The sequence below is a fragment of the Mytilus galloprovincialis genome, chromosome 10 (genome assembly GCF_965363235.1).
Source record: "Mytilus galloprovincialis chromosome 10, xbMytGall1.hap1.1, whole genome shotgun sequence".
Classification (NCBI taxonomy): Eukaryota; Metazoa; Mollusca; class Bivalvia; order Mytilida; family Mytilidae; genus Mytilus; species Mytilus galloprovincialis.
The window spans coordinates 90,637,427-90,661,169 of NC_134847.1; the positions used below are offsets into that span (position 1 = coordinate 90,637,427).

Below are 23,743 nucleotides of genomic sequence, written 5' to 3' on the forward strand. Positions count from 1 at the left end.
ACAATAACTTCTTCCAACCGCAACAATATTTAAGTTAACCTTTATTTACAATGTTTAAACTGGTACTGTTGCCTTGTTCATGTTCATGTTGGTTTTTTTTACATTAAATTTGGGTCTTCGTCGATACCATACTTATTCCAGACGTTCCGTATCAGATGACATTTCAGGCAATTCCTCTGCACTTCTTGTATCATTATATCTTCATCACGGTGACAAGAATAACAGTATAGAGTACCATTAATTCATAGAACAAAACAACAAATCGCTGAAGAAGTCATGTTTACAAAATGTCAAAATGAGCCAAAGACCAAAAAATGACAAGGACAGTTAAGCGTCTTTTATGGAGACAAAAACTATATTCCTAAAAAGTCTTTGGGGTTCTTCAATCGAAATAATAGCAAGCTAAACTAAATGAGATTATTATAAGGGCTAAATCTCGTCTGTACTAGCCAAATTTAACAAATTTAAAGTTGTTTATAAAAAAAATATATATCATGAATGATGGTTAATTAAGTTTTTCGGGTTATCAGTTAGACCGCATGGTTTTATCATTACAATAGGAAAACACCCGAGACGTGAAATCGCATGGTTCTATTATCATAGGTAAACATCCGAGACGTCCCAAAAATATATAGGTGCTCCTATTATTGGAGGAACATTACACAGTTGTGTACACACACATGGCGGCATGGAACACGATCGGAAATTCATTTGACGATATCTAAACGTTTCGAAACGAAGTGAAAAGTATCGTGCGCCACGTGGGCGCTTACATTTCTCACTGTATGCGCCATTTCTTGTCTATATGCGCTATAGGCGCAGGGGGCACGTCCTTCCCGATCACTGGTTTGACAAGAACACAAACGGATGCTTAAAATTAGTGGTCTGCCAACTTTATTTGCAGTCGGATGACCTTTTCAGGAGAATCTTCCTTCATAACAGGGGGAACAATATGTTTAACCTATCATTCAGAAACCCCCCACCAACAGAAATGAATTTAAATCGGGACCACCACCCTCCAGAATACAATTATGTTGATAACCCCCCACCTATGGAAAAAAATATCGTCGGCGTTCCGCCCCTCCTAGGTAAATTTTACTGGAATAGCCCTTACAAGAGCGCAATTATTTGTTTACATTTTACTGGCAAGTTTTTTACCCCAAGATGGTACTCAGAATAGAATCCTATACCGCTTCTGATTGGTTGATACAGGATTGGAATTATATTTAATCGAAAGCTTATCCAATTAGGCTTAAAAATTGCCGAAAATCATATTCACATTTTATGAAGTATAGAAAATATCTTCCATTTCTGTACATCGGACCCATTAAAAATATGCCTTTTTCATTATTAAAGCGAAAAAAGTAGGCGATTTTTTTCGACTGCATTTTAAGTCAATTAGAGCCCCATGACCCTATATATTTTTTTAGTTGTAATGCAACACTAGCATTTCTAGTATCAGGAACTGCTACCCATTTTGTGTAGTCTTCAAGGAAAAAAATATGGAACACTAGTGGTACCCTATGGAAAATGCATTACGAATAATTGCACTCTTGTAACCATTACAATATCTTATACAAAGGAGGTAATTATAATAATGATCATACCTTATTCAAGGGAGATAATTACAACATGATCATACCTTATACATTGGTTTTTCATCTAAACCATAATCTGCTATAGACTCTGGACTCATGTAGTTTAATGTGCCAACCTGCATTTCAGTCAGAACACTGGTTTTATCTGGTTGCACTGATTTAGCTATACCAAAGTCTATCAGTTTTAAGGCACCTCCTATTATGATGAAATTTGATGGCTTTAAGTCTGAATGAATGATTCCTGTAAAATATAAAGATAAATATTTTATGTACATTCAGACTGAGCACAATATACCCTTATCTTGAAAATGGATATGGTCCATATCTTTAACACATGCATGTTTATCTAGGTTATTGAAAAGAACTTGACTTTAAGTGATTTCAGTGATCCTTACCTTCTTTAAGCGTGGACTGCCATTAACATAGACTCCCAGAAATACTTAATAAAAATATTTCACCATGACCCTTGATCCCTACCTTCTTTATGTAAAGCATGTACAGCCATCTACATAAGACTCCAAGTAATAATCGATCAAATCATCTGACCATGACCCTTGATCCCCACCTTCTTTATGTAAAGCGTAGACTGCCATCTACATAGACTCCCAGTAATACTTGATAAAAATATTTGACCATGACTCTGACCACTACCTTCTTTATGTAAAGCATGTACAGCCATCTACATAGACTCCAAGTAATACTTGATCAAATCATCTGACCATGACCCTTGACCCCAACCTTTTTATGTAAAGCGTGGACTGCAATTAACAGACTCCCAGTAATACTTGATAAAACTATTTGGCCATGACCCTTGACCCCTACCTTTTTTATGTAAAGTATGTACAGCCATCTACATAGACTCCAAGTAATACTTGATCAAATGATCTGACCATGACCCTTGACCCCTACCTTCTTTATGTAAAGCATGCACATCCATCTATATAGACTCCAAGTAATACTTGATCAAATCATCTAACCACGACCCTTGACCCCTATCTTCTTTATGTAAAGCATGTACAGCCATTTACATAGACTCCAAGTAATACTTGATCAAATCATCTGACCATGACCCTTGACCCCTACCTTCTTTATGTAAAGCGAGGACAGCCATTAACATAGACCCAGTAATACTTGATCAAATGATCTAACCATGACCCTTGACCCTTTCCTTCTATATGTAAAGCGTGGACTGCCATCAACATAGACTTTCAGTAATACTTGATAAAACTATTTGACCATGACCCTTGACACCTACCTTCTTTATCTGAAGTGTGGTCTGCCATTAACATAGACTCCCAGTAATACTTGATCAAATGGTCTGCCAATGACCCTTGACCCCTACCTTCTTAATGTAAAGCGTGGACTGCCATTAACTTAGACTCCCAGTTATACTTGATCAAATGATTTGACCATGACCCTTGACCCCTATCTTCTTTATGTAAAGCGAGGACAGCCATTAACATAGACTCCCAGTTATACTTGATCAAATGATTTGACCATGACCCTTGACCTCTACCTTCTTTATGTAAAGCGTTGACTGCCATTAACATAGACTCAAAGTAATACTTGATCAAATGGTCTGACCATGACTCTTGACCCCTACCTTCTTTATGTAAAGCGTGGACTGACATTAACATAGACTCCCAGTTATACTTGATCAAATGATCTGACCATGACCCTTGACCCCTACCTTCTTTATGTAAAGCGTGGACTGCCATTAACATAGACTCCCAGTAATACTTGATCAAATGGTCTGACAGCTTACAATCTTCTTTGATTTTATCTTTCAGAAACTGAGCAAAGTCACAGTTTCCATACTCCATTACTATATATAATTTGTTTTCTTCTGGTCTGTACTCACTGAAAAAATAAATACTGAATAATGAGGAAAGAAATACACATAACTTAGAATAAAAGAACTTAATATAAGCACAAAGCTGAAAATAACTCTTATCATGCTTAGAAACCAACAGGAACAAAAGATTAGTTCAAGTCAGACAAGAACAAGAATGTGTCCCCAGTACAAAGATGCCCCACTCGCACTATCATTTTCTAAGTTCAGTGGACCATGAAAATGGGGTAACAACTCTAATTTGACATTAAATTAGAAAGATCATATCATAGGGAACATGTGTACTAAGTTTCAAGTTGATTGGACTTCAACTTCATCAAAAAATGCCTCAAACAAAAACTTCAACTTGAAGCGGGACACACGACAAATGGACAGACAACCAGACGAATGGATGCAGACAAGAAAACATTATCCCCTTAAATGGGGCATAAAAATGTGAATAAATTTTCTACAGCTGTTTTATCAATGTCAAATTGTTCAGCCAGGTCCATGACTCCATTGTTGTCAAAAGACTTCAGGGAGAGATTCATGGCTCAAATTATAAAAGATGACACATGTGTAATAATTGACTTGCTTGAGATGATTACAGAGATGACACATGTGTAGTATTTGATTTGCTCTAAACATGGCTTTATTTACATAGAGGACACATGTGTAAAAATTGACTTGCTTGAAATAATGGCAGATGACACATGTGTATTTTTTTACTAGCTTGAGACTTTAAATTTTATTTTAGAGATGACACATGTGTATTAATTGACTTGCTTAGAGTATGACAGATACGACACATGTATAATGCTTGACTTGCTCTAGACATGGATTTGATTACAATCTACAGAGATGATACATGTGTATTATGTGATTCTCTATATATATGGATTTAATTTCAGAGAAGCAACAATCCAAATGTGTATTGTGCGACTTGCTTGAGACATTTGATTTGATTACAGGGAAGACATGTGCATTGTTTAATTGCTATATACATTTTACTTACTAATCATAGAGTTTGATTACTTTTGGACAATACTGTAACTGTAGCAGTAACTTCACTTCGTTTTTGTAACCATTGACTATTTCTTCATTGGCATCATTTAGGTTGACTACTTTGAGTGCTTTGGATGGAGGCTTGGAATCATGGACATGATACACCTGAAAAAGCATGATAGACAATTCATAAAATATGACACTTTGTACACTACTGTTTGCAGTTCTATTTTAAGTGTACATCTAACAATCATACACAAAAATTATAAGGGTTCCAAGGAACCCAGTGTCTCGCCTACTTTTGCTGTTAATCGCAAGCTCAACAAAAATGAGTTGAAAAAATTATAAAATATTCCTCTCTATACTATTTTTATATTGTAAGTAGCTTCTGTCCAAGTTTGGTGAAAATCTAGGATAGTTTATGACTCTAATAAAAAAAAAAAAAATTTTTAACTGCAGACTATATGTAATGTTTACTGAATGATAAACTTAATCCCTTTAATGGCTTTATAAATAATTTAATTTTGGATGTAACACGTCTTCTGAAGTTCTGATTGGCTGACAGCGTTTTGTTTATCAGCTCATGTGACCGTGGCGTCATCAATTTTTTTTCATGATTTACTCCGGTTTAAAATGGAATTAAGAATTAAATTATAAGAAATGACTGTAATATTTTTTCTACCTATTTGAAATAACATAAAAAATGTGGTTCACACTTTAAAACATCTCACTTCTTCATAGACAGAAAAAATAGTAAAAAAGCTAATGTCCAAGTTTGATAGAAATCCAGGATAGTTTAAGAAAGTTATTAAAATTTCAAAAACCACAGAGTAAATATTTGTGGATGTCGCTAACGACAGAATGTAGGATCCCTATGTCTCACTTTTTTCGATAAAAGTCGAAGGCTCGACAAAAATCAAAAATACTTTTAAGTATTCCTTATAGCAACTGAATAAATGACCATATGATGAAAACTTTAAAGAGGGACAATTAGGTAAAGGTCATATGGACAGGTACATTCTTTGAACCTTACTTAGGCTGACTTTTCACAGCATGTCAAAAAACATATGATTGCCTTACTACAACAACCTTTCTCTAACTATTTTGACTATAATTACCTTACTAGAGCCACCTTTCCCAAGTAAATCCAGGATCATGTAGACTACATTGTTTACTGCGATAGTTTCTACATCCTGCATAACCTGAAAATTAAATAATAGATCATGCTGTTAAGTCAGTCTTGATTTGACATACTCTTATGTGTTATTTGATGGACTTTTGGTTGAATTATTGTATATCAGCAGCTTCACATCTTTATACACATTCTATTAAGTAAACATTCTTTCTTTTATGATATTGTTTGAACCTTATAAAATAATCACCATGTAACCATTTCTATTTAGGGGATGATTTTTGGACAATTTTATAGTAAATATTTATGTAAATATTTACAATCAACAGTTGAACTTGACCTGTAATTTATGGTCACTTTATCAAAAAAGATTTGGTCAAGTCATTTTATCATTTATATCTGGATACCACAGAAAATGTAACTATTACAGTAGCTAAGGTTCTTACTCTTGAACAGTACAAAATCATCAAACTTATCAAGTGGTACACTAATTATAATCCAGAAAATAAATACTTACACTTGGTGTACATGGTATTGATGTCTGCTGCACGGCACTTGGAGTGGCACAAATTGGTACGTTGGACAATCTATCAGACCTAAAAAATACATGTATAAACTGGTAATTTGCTTATATAAGTCCATAAAATATGTGCTCATATAAAAAAAATTGTATGGGTTTCGCGGAACCCAGTGTCTCGCCTACTCTTTCTGTTAATCGCAGGCTCAACAAAAATGAGGAAATAAATCAATAAAATATTCCTGTTAATATTATCTTTTAATTGTAAGAAGCTTCTGTTCAAGTTGGGTAAAAATCCAGGATAGTTTATGAAACTAATAAATGTTTAAAAACTTTTAACTGCAGACTAAATGTAATGTTAACTGGAAGAAAACTAAATTTCCTTATAGATACTAGCTTTTGATTATAAACAAGCTTCTGTTTAAGTTTGGTACAAATCCAAAAGAGTATACGAAAGTTATTAAAAATTTTAAAAGTTTAACCACAGAGTGAATGTGTTGTTTCCTGGCAGAAAATCTAAGTCCCATTTAAAAGTAAAATACGGAAAAATGGATTTATTTTTTTACAAATTTACTTCTGGATACTATCTTATGATCATAAAAAAGCTTCTGTCCAATTTGGTACCAACCCAGGATAGTTTAAGAAAGTTATTAAAATTTTAAAAACTTTAACCACAGAGTGAATGTAATATTTCCTGGCAGAAAAACTAAGTCCATTTAAAAGTAAAATATGGAAAAAATGGAATTCTATTTTTACAAAATTTACTTCTGTATACTATCTTATGATCATAAACAAGCTTCTGTCCAAGTTTGGTAGAAATCCAGGACAGTTTAGGGACGACATCAAAAGATCAATGTAAGATAAAAAACTTAATTCAAATAGTTTGGGGGTGGGGGGGTTGAACTGCTGCAAGATTTTGTTATCCGACATTGATTTTTACATATATCCATATGGGTCAATCAATTTTTCCCAAATTAAGTTAATAGGGGGGTAGGGGGGTCAGTGAAAAAACTATTTGAATTAAGTTTTTTATCCTTCATTGAACTTTTGATGTCGTCCCTTAAGAAAGTAATTAAAATTTTAAAAAATTTAACCACAGAGTGAAAATTTATGGACGCCATCGCCGCCAACCATGACAACGACGGAATATAGGATCGCTTAGTCTCGCTTTTTCGACTTAAGTCGAAGGCTCCACAAAAATGATTTAACTTAGTATTGTGGATTCATTCTTACTTGTTGGATATTAATTTTCATGGATTACATGGGTACAGGTGAACCATGAAATGATTCGCACGTAAGAACTGTGCGGGCTACCGCGGGTCTCTTGACCATCTAGGCCGGCAAACTATACCCTCGGTAAAAAAAATCTATTTAGGCATGTATGTAGACTTTGGCAGAACCACGAAATTAAATATTCACGAACATGTAAGTTTTCCTTAATTTAAGAAAATAAATGATTCACAGAGGTTATCAGGGTATGGATAGGTAGGTAGGTAAATTATTTTATTTTATTTCTTGATATAATTTTTCTATATTGAATTTTTACAAAATTCAATAGGTAAGATAAGTCAAGAAAAGTGGGGTATTCCCTGATTTCAGTGTACATCCCAGGTTTCTGGTGTTAAAAACTGTATACAGGGACTCATTTTTTTTCCTATTTATTCTAAGGTATAAAATCTACAAAAGCACACATTCTTCATGTGATAACAATGTTTAATGAAAGCAAGTGTTTAATTAGTTAAAAATCAAGCTTATTTCAAGTCTAATTTGATGCATAACTCACAACAAAACAATTCCTGTGTTCACCAATCCATACATTGATCATCAATTATGAGATGACAAAAAGATATGTTAATGACTTGGGAATTAAAATTCAATGAATAAAAATTTTCAATAGAAGTGAATATAATTCAGTGATGTTCAGTTACACCTGGATCATGCAGCTTGGTCAATTAATTCCTAAACAAAAGATTTGTATGTTTTTTCGAGTTCTAGAAAAAACAAGGCTTCACTTATTCATGTTTTGTTGTTCCTAGAATACTTATGAGTATTTACAAATTCAACTGATGCAGTAATAACGTAAAACGAGCCCTTTTGTAAATTTCATGCCATAAATTGAATAATAAAAACACATTTAAACGGGTCTTGTTTACACCAGAAATCAGGGAGGTTCCCTGAAAGCAGGGAATTCAATCAGGTATCCAACATTTTCTGACTTGTGCCCAACCTGTTCGAAGTGAAGACAAAGTAGATTGATTTCAAAGCACGATTCAGACCATATTTACTCAAAGATTTTATCCCTTAAGGATGTCTGCTTGTCATGTTTTGGAATTTTTGTCAGATTTTCGGAATCCTCTGGTTTTAACCATTTGAATGCCTTAAACAATTTTGCCCATGAACCCCCATTTTTCTTTTTATAAATCTTTTACGTGTATAATTATAAGTCATTTGTAAAAGTCTTATAAAATTTCATTTATTTTTTAATAGTATTTGAGAACTTTAACTGTTCAATGATAAAGCTATGAAAAATCAAGAGAGAACATTTTCCCGCCAAAATTTCAATGACTAATGTCTCTAAAACAAGCACATTGACCCCTATATTTTTTTTGCTTTTTGGATTCCTCAATTTATTACCTATCAATACATATTAGTTTTATGAAAAGTTATTTATTTTGAAACTGAGCAGCGAACATCCTTAAACAGGAACAGAGGTAAAAGACAAAGCCAATCAAGGTGCACTCAGTGGGTTGAAAGGTTCTTCAGATTTTTTATTTTCAAATATCACCCTTGCACACAACACAAATCGTGTGATGTTTGTTTTCCTTGATTCCGAATCATATAGACGCTTCAATGCAAAAATGCCTTGATTTAAAACGCTTGTTGACTACAGCAAAAGGTATGACAAATCAAAGTGCTGGATAGCACCTGTGGAAAGTTTGCAACTGTAGATTGTAATATTTGAAATAGATAGTGTGTAGATTGCATGGTTACCTTTTTTTCCTACTTAAAAAAGAAAAAACTTTATCAAGAAATAATTGTAACAGGATGCTGCTACGAAGTCTCCCAAACAAAGCTCTCAAAATTAGTCATTCCCACGGGTCGCCTGACATTAAGCAAAGTCCAATACAAATTGGTCCCGTCTAGTAAAGTGATATTCATGATTTGGGGGTGGGGATCTAGACAGTTTACAAGTTCTCAAACAGGCAGGAGGTAGGGTAAGAGTGGCCCTAGGGGACTAGCCTTTTATTTCATCTGATTTGTTTTATTATTCCGTACAAGACTATATGTTGTTTCAGTGTGGGGATTTCAACAGTTTTCAAGTTTTCGAAAAGGGGGTGGATCTTGACTGTTTACAAGTTCTCAAAACAGGATGGGGTGGGGTTACAAAGAGGGACTTAATTATATTTCACTTTATTCGTTTTATTGTCCAATACAAGAATATTTATGATTAAGGGTTGGGGATCTCAACCGTTTACAAGTTCTCAAACATGAGGGGTTGGGGATGACTCAGAGGTACTCCCACTATATTTCATTGGTTTTGTTTTGTTGCCCCATAAAATAGAATATATATGGTTTGGTGGTGATCATCTCGACTGTATAAGTTTTCCAAAAAAAGTTGGTTGGGTCACCCCTGTGGACTTCTTCTATATTTCATTTTGATTTATTTTATTTTCTCATACAAAAATATATATGGTTTGTGGGTGTGGATCTCAGCCGTTTACAAGTTCTCAAACAACAAGGGGATGGGAGTGACCCCTAGGGACTCGCCTTCTTTTGAATTTGATTTGTTTTATTGTCCAGTACAAGAATATATATGGTTAAGGGGAGGGGATCTTGACCATTTCCAAGTTGTCAAACAACAGGGGGTGGGGCTGACCCAAAGGGACTCCCACTTTATTTCATTGAATTTGTTTTGTTGCCCTATACAAAAATAGATATGGTTTAGGGGTGGGGATCTCGACCGTTTACAAGTTCTCAGACATGAAGGGGTGGGGCTGACCCAAAGGGACTCCCACTTTATTTCATTTGATTTGTTTTGTTGCCCTATACAAAAATATATATGGTTTAGGGGTGGGGATCTCAACCGTTTACATGTTCTCAGACATGAGGGGGTGGGGCTGACCCAAAGGGACTCCCACTTTATTTCATTGAATTTGTTTTGTTGCCCTATACAAAAATATATATGGTTTAGGGGTGGGGATCTCGACCGTTTACAAGTTCTCAGACATGAGGGGTGGGGCTGACCCAAAGGGACACCCACTTTATTTCATTTAATTTGTTTTGTTGCCCTATACAAAAATATATATGGTTTAGGGGTGGGGATCTCGACCGTTTACAAGTTCTCAGACATGAGGGGGTGGGGCTGACCCAAAGGGACTCCCACTTTATTTCATTGAATTTGTTTTGTTGCCCTATACAAAAATATATATGGTTTAGGGGTGGGGATCTAGACAGTTTCTAAGTTCCCAGACATGAGGGGTTGGGGCTGACCCAAAGGGACACCCACTTTATTTCATTTGATTTGTTTTGTTGACACATACAAAAATACATATGGTTTATGGGTGGGGTGACTGACCCCTCTGGAGTTCCTCTATATTTCATTTGATTTATTTCATTGTCCCATACAATAATATATATGGTATATTGGTTGAAGTCTCAACTGTTAATAAGTTCTCAAAAAACCAGGGGGTGAGAGTGACCCCAGGGGACTCGCCTTTTATTTCATCTGATTTGTTTTATTGTAACATATAAAGAACATATAATGTTTAGGAGTGGGGATCTGACTGTTTTTAAGTATTCAAACATGAGGGGTTAGGTGGGGTGACACCATGGACTCAACCTAAATTTAATTAATTTGATTTGTTTTATGGTCCTGTGATCATTACTGAAAACCATGTGTGTCTGTCACTTACTGTTTTCTTCAAGTTTATAATTTATTATTGTTATTGAAAATTAAAAAAAAAATCCCTTAGGGTTCTTTAGTAAATTCCTCCCTTCTGTTGGCCCCTCAAAATACAACTAAATAGACCCCAAGGAGAAAAATAATAAGAAATAAGCAAAAACTTTGTTTAGGAGTCTTAATAGCAATTAGTATAATTACGATTTTTGTTATAGTCCGATTTCTTATGCCGAATATGTAAAAGGCCGAGTTTATTATAGTCCGAGTTTGTTGTGGGCCGATATCAGATGAGATACCATGATACTTCCGATACTCTCGGGCTTTTACATATTGAATAGAAATTTGTAAAAATCGTAGTATAAAGCGACGAAAAATGTTCATTCATGAAATATTTTAAACACGCTATTAATTTTCTCTTCAACCGGAGGAAACATTTGAAACCGGGATTGTAGTACTCCCGTTTGGAGGCACACATATATGAATCTGACGCATGTGTGAAGAATACGGATAAAATCATAACGTAGAAACTGCTGTCTCGTGTGTGTATTGATTTTACTTTCCGCGTAGCGCAGATCCGCGGAGTAGTTTTTGTTCGTCTTTCAAATGAAGTTGAATTATTTGATTTATCAATGAAAATTCAGTGCATTTTTTATTCAAGCTGTATGCTATTAAAATAGAAGAGCTCAAAATTTCAAAAGCATCTTTCTATTATTAGTTTTCAAACACCAGTACTACATTATCTTGAAGTAGGACACACTTCCTAAAGTAAGTTAGGCTGTCTCTTTTCCGGTTAGGCCGATGCCTTAAGAAAGTTTATTGCTATAGCAAGCTATAGCAAACTTTCCAAAAACTAACGCACGTTTACTACAGCATCGAAAAGATATCACCAAAAACCAACATACCAAAAAAAAAATTTTGGACAAGAATGGCCAATAAAAATTTTCGAGTCGCAGCGATTTTACCGGTCGGTGGTGGGAGGGGAAACAAACAATATTTTATTTTTGGCCTAATATGCATCTCAAGTCATTACCATTTTATTCTTTTAACTCTTGCTAGGCTTTGTAAGTCTAAAATAAATCTGGATGAGTATGGGTAGGTGATCAAATAAATTAGAAAAATTTGTCCAGTGGTCTCAAAGAAGATTTTTGTCAATGTTACACAGTTAACAGTGTGGACCCTGGTCAATGATATGTAACTGTCAAATATTATTGTTTTTTTTTTATGTCCAGTTTCAAATATTTATGCATATTCAGGACAACAATTCAATGATGTATCCTATCAGTACTTACATAACATGTTTACTAGGTGTAGGTTCAATAGATCTATTAGGTGTTGGTAATTCAGGAACTCTTCTGTTAGGATGGAGGTTGGCTGACACCTGGTTTGGTGTAACCACTTTAGGAGCCGCCCTGTTGGGTGTAGGATTAGCTGACACTTGGTTTGGAGTGACCACTCTAGGAGCACCTCCATGGGGTGTAGGATTGCCTGATACTTGGTTTGGTGAAACCACTATAGGACCACCTCTGCTCAATGTAGGAAAGTCTGACATTTGGTTTGGTGTAACAACTCTAGAGGCACCTCTGCTGGGTGTTGGATTGGCAGAAACTTGGTTAGATGACACCAAATTAGATTTTGTGTCAGGTAACGCTTGACTTTTCATAATCTGTGGTCGTCCATTTGGTTGTAACAATGAAACATTGTCAGACTTTGTGGGTTCCTTCAACGATTTGGATTGCCTTGATGACAAATCACATGTCTGCCGTTGAGAAAGAATTCCTGACAAGTCACATGTCTGCCGTTGGAGATGAATTCCAGACATGTCTAAAATCTGTTTTTGAGGATGAATTCCTGACAAGTTAAATGTTTGTTTCTGAGGATGAATTCCTGACAAGTCAAATTCTTGTTTTCCAGAATGAAATAGGTTATTTTCAAACTGGTTGCCTGTTTCCAGTGGAATAGTTGTCTCCATCATAGACTGGTAACCACTACTCTGAGCAGTGGTCATTGAAACAAAGGTTGCTGAAAGAAACAAGAGTATACAAGGTGAAATATCTAGGCTGATGTACTGATCATGATTTATCTTTTATTGAGTCTTTAAGATACAGGTTTAATACAATCATAACTTTAATAACTTAACATTGATCAATGAACCATGAAAATGAGGTCAAGATCAGATTAAACCTGCCAGATAGACATATACACATTACAATCAATATTTACAACTAATACAGTAGTATCTGAGATAGGAACTTGATCACAAAATCTGAACCTTGATCGCTGAACCACAAAATAAGGTCGAAGTCAGCTGTGTCTTGTCTGAAAGGCATGGAATTCTTGCAAGAATCCTTCATACGTGTTTCAAATATCTTACTACCCACAACTTGTGGGGAAGTTCTTGTTCACAAAAAAGTAAAATGAATCATTTTTTTGTTGGATAGTTGTCTCATTGGCAATCATACCACATCTCCATAATTTTATATTACCTGTAAATCTAGTGTGGTATTTTGCTTACAACTAGCCTGAGGCCCTAGTGGGGATATTTGACTTGCAACTAGCCTGATGTTCTAGTGGGTAGTTTACCGGTACTTACAATTAGCCTGAGGTTCAAGTGGGGTATTTTACTTACAACTAGCCTGAGGTTCTAATAGGTTAATTCATTTACAGTTAACCTGAGGCTCTAATGGGGTAATTTATTTAGAGCAAGCCTGAGGCTCTAAAGGGGTAATTTACTTACAACTAGCCTGAGGCTTTTTCAAGGTATTTTACTTACAACTAGCCTGAGGTTCTAGTGGAGTAAAACCAGCCATTGTATCCATATCTTCAACTCCCTCTTCATCTTCTTCTTCCTCAGCTGTTGTTGTGAATGGTAAATTAAGCTTCCTTACTCTCTGTGGTACACCAATGTCTTTCCTGTGACAACAATAATAGAATTAATAGATAACTGTATTGTATCTGAAGATTTTGGACGTCCATTAAGAGTTTAACTATCACAAATTGAGTTTGTGTAATACCTGGAACTTGGCATTGCACAAGGTCATGTTTTTCTCTGGCTGTTTATGATGTCTTTACACTAAATCCATTGGATGTTGGATGGGTACGGATTGATAGTTTAGTCTTAGATGCATGATTTTTTTTATTAGTTTTTAGTGTATTTGAACTAGCTGTCAGATCACTGTGAGTATTCTCAGATCTGTTCATTGTGTCTTTTTGTGTCGGATGTATAAGTACCCGGCCACGTCCACTTGTATTTTTGTCCATCTGATGAGTTAAACCTTTTTCAACTGATTTTTATAGTTCGTTCTTATGTTGTACTGTTATACCACTGTCCCAGGTATGGGGAGAGTTGGGATCCCGCTAACATGTTTAACTCCGCCATATTATTTATGTATGTGCCTGTCCCAAGTCAGAAGCCTGTAATTCAGTGGCTGTCGCTTTTTTATGTGTTACATATTGGTTTTTTGTTCATTTTTTTTATATAAATAAGGCGGTTAGTTTTCTTGTTTGAATTGTTTTACATTGTCTTATCAGGGCCTTTTATAGCTGACTATGCGGTATGGGCTTTGCTCATTGTTGAAGGCCGTACGGTGACCTATAGTTGTCAATGTCTGTGTCATTTTGGTATCTTGTGGACAGTTGTCTCATTGGCAATGATACCACATCTTCTTTTTTATATTTACCTGGCGACATGTAGCTGAGACAAGTATAAAATGAATATTTGCAACAACAAAAAACAGATGGACGTCTGCAAAGCTTTCACTACATATTATAGCAAACAATTGTATTAAGCATGAAAGCTTTCTGTCATTTCTTCTCAGAGGAGTTGTGTTGTTTTTTATTCTCAAAATACCTTTTAAATATATATGAAAAACGAGTCTTAGTACCATGACTCCCAGTGTATTCCCCAGAAATTTTGGATAGCATCACATTTGGCGTAAAAAATAAATTGTATTTTTTTTCAATGCAATTTGTCGCGTCGTGGTAATGCTCTATTTCCTTTATGTTATATATTTTATTGTTTATTACAAAATGTATTATATTGTTTGTATGCTATAGGCCCTTATTTGGTGAATAAAATATTCTATTCCACCCTATTCTTTGTGTCTAGCAGAGGCTGACTTAGGGGGGCCCAGGGGGCCTGGGCCCCCCCTTTTTTGGGAAAAAATTTGGTTGCTTATATAGGGAATCACTGATAAAATTGAGAATGGAAATGGGGAATGTGTCAAAGAGACAACAACCCGCCCAAATAAAAAACAACAGCAGAGGGTCACCAACAGGTCTTCAATGTAGCGAGAAATTCCCGCACCCGGAGGCGTCCTTCAGCTGGCCCCTAAACAAATATATACTAGTCCAGTGATAATGAACGCCATACTAATTTCCAAATTGTACACAAGAAACTAAAATTAAAATAATACAAGACTAACAAAGGCCAGAGGCTCCTGACTTGGGACAGGCGCAAAAATGCGGCGGGGTTAAACATGTTTGTGAGATCTAAACCCTCCCCCTATACCTCTAACCAATGTAGTAAAGTAAACGCATAACAATACGCACATTAAAATTCAGTTCAAGAGAAATCCGAGTCTGATGTCAGAAGATGTAACCAAAGAAAATAAACAAAATGACAATAATACATAAATAACAACAGACTACTAGCAGTTAACTGTCATGCCAGCTCCAGACTTCAACTAAACTGACTGAAAGATTATGATTTCATCATATGAACATCAGGCACAATCCTTCCTGTTAGGGGTTTAGTATCATACCATCATAACATATATGAGAAGAACATAACCCGTGTCATGCCAACAACTGTTTTTAGAATAAATGTGTTTAGTTCCAATGCAAAGACCTTATCAGTGACTCAATATTAACGCCAAAATATGCAATCTTTAATGACTTGACAACAGTATCGTAATTATATCCCTTCTTAATAAGTCTATTCAAAGGTTTTGTAAGTTTCTGAGGTGAATACTGACACCTTTGTGCTTTATAAAGAATATTACCATAAAAAATTGGATGTGAAATACCTGAACGTATTAGAAGTCTGCATGTTGAGCTATATTTACGAATGATGTCTTTATACCGATGATAAAATTTAGTAAATGTTTTGACTAGTTTGTGATATCGAAAACCCTGGTGTAATAATTTTTCAGTAATACATAAATTTCTCTCGTTAAAATCTAAAACATTGTTACATACACGAGCGAATCGTACAAGTTGAGATATATAAACACCGTAAGATGGTGACAAGGGAACGTCACCATCTAAAAACGGATAATTAACGATAGGAAATGAAAAATCATCCCTTTTATCATAAATTTTAGTATTCAGCTTTCCATTAGTGATATAGATATCAAGATCGAGAAAAGGGCAGTGGTCATTGTTAGTATTAGCTTTATTTAAAGTAAGTTCAACAGGATAAATTTCATTAATATACATACTGAAGTCGTCATTATTGAGAGCCAAAATATCATCCAAATATCTAAAAGTATTATTAAATTTGTTTATCAGATGTTGTTTCGATGGGTCTTTGCTTATTTTTGTCATAAATTGGACTGGAGCGGGCCCCCCTTTAGGTTAGTCGGTGGGCCCCCTCTTATGAAAATTTCTGGATCCGCCACTGTCTATGTTGTTGAATTCATAACTGAGAATACAATTAAACTAAAACCATGATAACAGTATTTTCAGTTTATGTTTTCTATATTCATTTATAGTTCCAGAATTATTTTTTTCCTCTTGGGCCAAATAAAAATATATGTGTATAGATACAATTGAACTAAATATGTAGGAAAAAACACTGGTTCATATAACCAAAAAAAAGGGAAGAGAAAGTATCATTTAGCAATAAAATTTAAATTAAAAAACTTTTTTTTATCAAAATGATATATATGTTTAACAAAGTTATCTAATAAATAGTCTGTTAATGCTTAGTTTTCTGTCAACTGTGCCATTTGTGGATATGTAGTTATTATTGTAAAATGCAGATTTTTGTCATATCTGGTCCAATTCCGATCAGTAGTTTACACTAAAATATTAAATGGCCGCCGAAAGCAATGAAAAATGTAAAAATAAAATAATGTTTGACAAGAGATTGGGAATGAATATGGCGTTTTTAATGCATTAAATGGATGAAACATAAGCTTAAGCCAATTATGATCACTTTCTAAAGAAAGTTCAAAACTTATATAGCTCAAAATCAAAATTTTCACTCTCGATTTACAACTAGTAATAGGAAGAGAAAGAAAGTAATACTAATATTTTGAAAGTAATAAAAAGATAAGACTCAATCTCTTTTTAAAAGAGAAAAAATGTTTGTTTCTTTGAATTTTCATTTTGCAAACATATATTTTGCTTTATTTTATGATTTTCTGATTTAATTTTCTCCTTGTCGAAATTTGCGATTGCATACCACGTGGTATTAATCATGTCACAAGTGACAGCTTGGGGTATTCGTATCCAACCAGTTATCACCCAAAGGGCAATTAACACTATGTAATCTCTTTAAATTGCCTCTATTGTCTGACTTGAAGGGATTACAATTAACGGTGATATATTTTTTTATGATCATAAGCGGTAATTAGATGAAAGTTCACAATTTAGGACATGGCTTTGCCATACAGAAACGAGAAAAATTACATTCTAAAAATAATTATAGCGTCGCGGTACCGCGACGCTAAAACAGCCTGGGGAGAACACTGACTCCTATAAAAATAGTCTAAACAAGAATGTGTCCAAAGTACATGGATGCCCTACTCGCACTATCCTTTTCCATGTTCCATGGACCGTGAAATTGGGTAATAATCTAATTTGGTATTAAAATCAGAAAGATTATACTATAGGGAACATATGTACTAAGTTTCAAGTTGATTGGACTTCAATTTTATCAAAAACTACCTTGACCAAAAACTTTAACCTGAAACTCCCACTTTCATTTTCTATGTTTAGTGGACCGTGAAATTGGGGTCAAAAGTCTAATTTGGCTTCAAAATTAAAAAGATTATATCATAAGCAACAAGTTTACTAAGTTTCAAGTTGATTGGACTTCAGCTTCATCAAAAACTACCTTGACCAAAAACTTTAACCTGAAACTCCCATTTTCATTTTCTATGTTCAGTGGACTGTGAAATTGGGGTCAAAAGTCTAATTTGGCTTTAAAATTAGAAAGATCATATCGTAAGCAACAAGTCTACTAAGTTTCAAGTTGATTGGACTTCAGCTTCATCAAAAACTACCTTGACCAAAAACTTTAACCTGAACGGATGCACAGACGAACGGAGCCACAGACCAGAAAACATAATACTATCGTAGGTGGGGCATAAAAATGCAGGTATAAATGGATGGCATAAAATCATACCAATTAGAGTTTTGTATAAAAAGGTCACAGAGGAGTTGTGTTCTCAAGGTGTAATTTTAACAATTCTTTAATAAAAGAATGTGTCCAAAGGACACAGATGCTTGAAAATATATGGCAAATTCAGCTATTTTTATATTTGGAAAGGGAGATAGCTCGAGAATATTAAGAGTGTAAACTTTATACCATCTAGATAATGTTGAAGGAAGAAGTCAATGAAAATTTTGCTTAAAGTAATTGACCAAAATATGTTCCAATTCTCATTACCAAATATTTTTAAATTGTCTTCCTTATCATATAGTGGTAGACCATACCTTTTCCACTGAAGATTGGACAGACTCCTCATTTCTGGTGTACTACTATAACTTCTCATGGCAGGTCTACAGGAGTTGGCCCGCACTGTTACATATTTCTCTTTATGAGATTCCATCATAACTGGTGCAGTCTCCATTTCATCGGGTCCAATATGTTCTTGTAAATTCCTAAAGCACATCACAATCAAACTTCCTAACTTAACATTTATAAATAGAACTGAGAAATATCATAGCAAGCAACTTGCGCAATCTTATATCATTTTGTTTTGTAGTAAACTGTGCATCACAAATTAATCTATTATTTGCAGGAAACGTTAATTACCTGATACAGTAACCATTTTCATCAGTACTTACAAAAGATAGGTATAGGTTGAAATTAAAAAAACTACAGAATAAGTTTCGATAATCGACTGAGAGGATTTTTGATTTACATTTATCAAGTGATTTATAAATGTTGCACTTTTTTAATTCCACCAAAATACTAGCTACTACTTATTTACTGTCAGTGCATTAGGCATATTAAAGGTTAACATGATCCATTGTGACTTTGAGATGAAGAACAGCAATTAAAGCTCTGTATCAATAAGAATAACATTAATTCCTACCCTTCAGGAGCACCACCATGGAATATGCTTTGACTATCATCCGACAGGTTCACTTTACTTTGGCTAGAACCTACAAAAATATAAAATTGTTTCTCATCAGTATGCTGTATGGTAACATGGACTTCATCATATATACATCTTACCATAACCAGTTTCAGTATTTAGCTGAACCTGCATTATAGAATTTACTGAAAGATTTTCCTTTAAAAATATACCCTAAACTTAAATTCAAATCTTAACAAATTTTACTCTGATAAATTATCTAATTTTTGCATAGACCTGCATGATGATTTATTTAGTAACTATAAAAGAAACAACTTGTAAGTGTGAAACCATATAATTAACAGTCCATAAAAAGACTTCTTAGAAATATTATTAATGGTAATCTTGTCAGTATAGAACTAGTTTTTTAATACAAATTCAGTGGAATCATTTTTCTGTAAGGAGTGTCCATAAGCCAGTTGTCAATAATTTGAATCCTAAGCCACACCTTCTTAAAATTCAATAATGTAAAAAAACATTAGACAATGCAACTTGTGCTTCTACTTAGCAAGTATGTGAATATACATACTGTATCTTCTATGCCTTGGTGACAGTAAAATGGTTTCTCCAGCATCAAGTTTCTTTAAAGCTTCCACTAATAGTTCTGTAGGCTCAAATTTAAACAATCTAGCTTTGTTCAGAATATTTCTGGCTTTACTAATATTTCCTACAAAACAAAGAAAACACAAATTTACACAAATAAAATGACTTGGAATATATACCTTCAATTTTATATACAGAACAAGTGATGTTTTTGTTTACTAATTATGACTTTAATATGCACATAATACAGTAACTCTTTATGATGCTTAACATTTTTGCAGTTTACATGTTTAAGCTAGCACATTTTTGTTATTTAGGTAACAGTCAAAATTGCATAAAACAGTAAAACAAATCTACTTTTAAAGAACAAATAATCCAAAACAGATTGACAAAAATATTCCAGGAGATAGATCTTATCATGCTCATCATTTATGCAGTGTTAACTTTTAACCTAGCTACTGTAGTTTTCAAAATAACAGGGAAAATTGTGAAATATGTATATTTCAGGGGAAATAACTCCAAAACTTGTATATTTTTCTCCCTAATTGGACAATGGACACACAATGATTGCAAAGGCTCTCACACCCCTATGAGCCAGTCAAGTTTAAATGCATATTTTATAATATTCTTTAAACAAAAAATACAAATGTTTACCTTCTTTGACCTCTAGCTCTGCTGAAGCAATATGAACTATGGCATATCTTTTGACTATGTTTCTTGCTTCTGTTAGCAGCTGAATGGCATCTTCCAATAGCAACTGTTCACTGTAAATTATGAATAAATCAATTATCAAACTATGCTTTTGTTTCTGGAAATAAATTTTCTTGACTAAACAAAATACTATGGCAGTTAACATTCACTTTATTTAGTTATACCACAGTAAGAAATTGCTGTTTTAAAAACTGTCAAACAAAACAGCCATTGTTATTTTCCATAATTTCATCATTGAGGAATACCATTTCCCACATAAATTTGAATTCTAAGGAAAATTAGAGTCAAGGATAAAGGAAAAGACAACACCTCACAAACAAAATATCAGAGAATAAAAAATAAAAGCTTTAAGTTAATTTTGTACTATAAGTACATGTTGTGACTATAGTTTTGATATGCCAAAGATCCCTACAAGAAATGGAGGAATTAACGTTGATCATGATATTAAGGACAAAACAAATTGGTTCAGAGCTGCATTTGCAATTTTGGGAAGTAAATATTGGTGCTCATGTTTGTAACAAATATTCATTAACCAATCTCACGAAAGTACTGTATGGCATCGTTGTGCTATCTCCACAATCTTACAAAATTATTACAATAATCTATCTGTTATATTACCTTTTGACCTCAGCAAAGTCTATAAATAGATGAGCAAATGCTTCATTGTCTTTATTTGCCTTTCCATCAATAGCCTGTAAATAAAGACAGAGAGATATTAATAATGATGGTGTGATTTTTAAGACATAAATGTAGTGTGATCTCTGAAATATATATCAATAAAGATAGTGTGATCTCTGAGATATAAATAAGTATGGTCTGACATCTGAGTGATATACCGTAGTATGATCTCTGAGATTTAAAGATTGTGTGCTCTCAGATCTAAATAAATATTGTGTGACTTCTGAGAGATATAGCGTGATCTCTGAGATTTAAAGATTGTGTGATCTCTAAGATATAAATAAATATGGTGTGACATCTGAGTGATATAGTGTGATCTCTGAATTTAAAGATAGTGTGCTCTCAGATCTAAATAAAGATCGTGTAACATATTAGACATTAAATAAAAATAGTATGATCTCAAATATACATAGCTACAAGTATAGTGTGTTTCTAAGTTTTTATGGAGCACTTACCCTGAAATTTTCTCATACAGATCAGAGAGAAAGTTGTGAGCCTGGAACCTATCATTAAAGTTTGTATGGGACTCTTACCCTGAAAGCTTTCTCATACAGATCAGAGAGAAAGTTATGAGCCTGGAACCTATCATTAAAGTTCAGATTGTGTCTCATGTAAGTTGTATATTCTAACCAATCTTCAGCACGGTTCCCACAGTCAGTTATCTTTCTCATCCATGTTTTATAATCTGAAAAATTCTTGGAAGTTAAGTAAAGAAAAGGAATGGTAAGAGCTATAGTTGTAAATGTTTTCACTCTTTTCCAATAAAGTGTTTTTATTTATTGTTTTTATTTAGCATGTTTAGAAATGAAAAAATGAAGTAGTATTTAGGAACATCATAATTTTTAAAGATTTTCAATGCTTTGCCATTTTTTAACTAAAAGGACAGTTCTACATCTAAAGCCATTAAGAGTGGACATTCATATCTTTTCTTATTTATGAAATGGCTAGGTAAAGCTATAAATCTGTCATGACATGCTGATAAAGCGACAGATAATATCATGTTAAAACAAAGCCAGATTAGCTAACCAATACTAACCTGTCACCTCACTGGTATCCTCCTTCTTCAGTTTGTGTAGCTTACTCTTCAAAGAGCTCATGGATGTCATGGTTCCAGATCTGTAAAATAAAAAAAGGAATTAAGTACAATGAAGTACATGTTTGTGAGTAAACTGTAAATCTGTTGGAAATGGCTTGGTAAACTCTGCCATATTCTGTAAGTGATTGACCCAAGTAAGAACTTATATATTTCAAAGGTAAATATTGTCCAGACAATACAGCATAGGTAAATATCATCCAGACAATATGTCATAACATTAATATGTCTGTGGCCACAACGTACTGTGAAAAAGTTTCTGTCATAAGTTCATGGCAGAAAATATTAAATCTTACATATTCAGTTCCAAATCTGATTGAAGTTTTGTGGTGTCCTTGGTCAGTTTTGATTTATATACCTCAATCTACGGTCATGAAATAAGCCATGTCTTCTGCTGACCCATAAACATGGAATGTCCTAATGAAATTTCACATTGCATTAAAGGGAAACTTCGCAAAAAAATCAAAAATTGATATTATGTCCATTCTGTATAAAAATGCTCAAATTTATAGATATTAAAGTTTTATTCCGCTAAATAAGAGATCACCATCGATTTTAAATTTTGAGTATCAGTTCTCTACTCTCCGCCATCTTGTCACCTTCTCCGATGAAAAATCCCGATATGTCAATAAACCACAAAGGAACAAAACTACAGTAAACGATGTAGTCGTAATTGCGTGTCGATATCTTGTCAATCGTACGGTTGTTTTATCTGACTGACTAACTTGATACGGAAAATGGTCTTATATTTTTAAATAACCATATAGTCTGTTATTTTTAAACTGATAATATTGTAATTAGTTAAAAAGTCAAAGTTCAAATCATAAAATGATAAATAAGTGTTCCGTGGAAATTGTTTTCGAAAATCTAATTCGTTCATAATTCTTTCAAGTAATAAACTTTATTTAAATAAATTCGGATCTTCCCTTATCTGATCACCAGCATGGCTAAAGGTATTACTCCCAAAGGTATTGAAAGGGGTGTAAGGTGACACGTCCAGGTATTCAATCGATTTCCTGTCCGGCGGGCTTGCAAGTTCATGCATCGTTTCACTTCTGTAGGTATTGATCAGTGTACACGACCGTTACTTATAACTTTCCATTTTGAACTATCAGGTGCATGTATAATATACATTTTTGTCTTGCGTGTCCGAAAGTGATATAATATACTAGTCATTACTGAACTCATACGCTTGTTTATAAATAACATTTCTGGTGTAAAGAATATTATTTATAAAAAAAAAAATAATACAAAAAAAAATAATTGAAGAAATACAAATCTATTTACATATTTTTCCAAGGGTTAATTTGGGAAAATGTAATATATACTCGTTGTCAATAGTTTAGGACAGATTGGAACATACCAGAATTATTGATCTAAAAAAATGTGCGCACTTGTCGACGATTCGTGTATACATACGCCTGGT

The 23,743-nt window shown here is 34.0% G+C and overlaps 1 protein-coding gene across 1 annotated transcript in view; it reads right to left on the minus strand.

The window, feature by feature from the left end:
* The window catches only part of LOC143048741 (uncharacterized), a 31,811-nt gene that overhangs the window by 5,047 nt on the left and 3,021 nt on the right, over nucleotides 1-23,743 (minus strand). Inside the window, exons 2-15 of the mRNA XM_076222607.1 lie at nucleotides 22,261-22,340; nucleotides 21,758-21,909; nucleotides 21,165-21,238; nucleotides 20,490-20,599; nucleotides 19,822-19,959; nucleotides 19,251-19,320; nucleotides 18,646-18,813; nucleotides 13,754-13,893; nucleotides 12,273-13,002; nucleotides 6,084-6,162; nucleotides 5,553-5,636; nucleotides 4,445-4,599; nucleotides 3,289-3,458; nucleotides 1,643-1,839 (exon numbers count right to left, since the gene is read on the minus strand). Coding sequence (XP_076078722.1) covers nucleotides 1,643-1,839; nucleotides 3,289-3,458; nucleotides 4,445-4,599; nucleotides 5,553-5,636; nucleotides 6,084-6,162; nucleotides 12,273-13,002; nucleotides 13,754-13,893; nucleotides 18,646-18,813; nucleotides 19,251-19,320; nucleotides 19,822-19,959; nucleotides 20,490-20,599; nucleotides 21,165-21,238; nucleotides 21,758-21,909; nucleotides 22,261-22,330 — 2,337 coding nt within the window. The 5' untranslated portion in view covers nucleotides 22,331-22,340. The remainder of the gene's footprint in view (nucleotides 1-1,642; nucleotides 1,840-3,288; nucleotides 3,459-4,444; nucleotides 4,600-5,552; nucleotides 5,637-6,083; nucleotides 6,163-12,272; nucleotides 13,003-13,753; nucleotides 13,894-18,645; nucleotides 18,814-19,250; nucleotides 19,321-19,821; nucleotides 19,960-20,489; nucleotides 20,600-21,164; nucleotides 21,239-21,757; nucleotides 21,910-22,260; nucleotides 22,341-23,743) is intronic.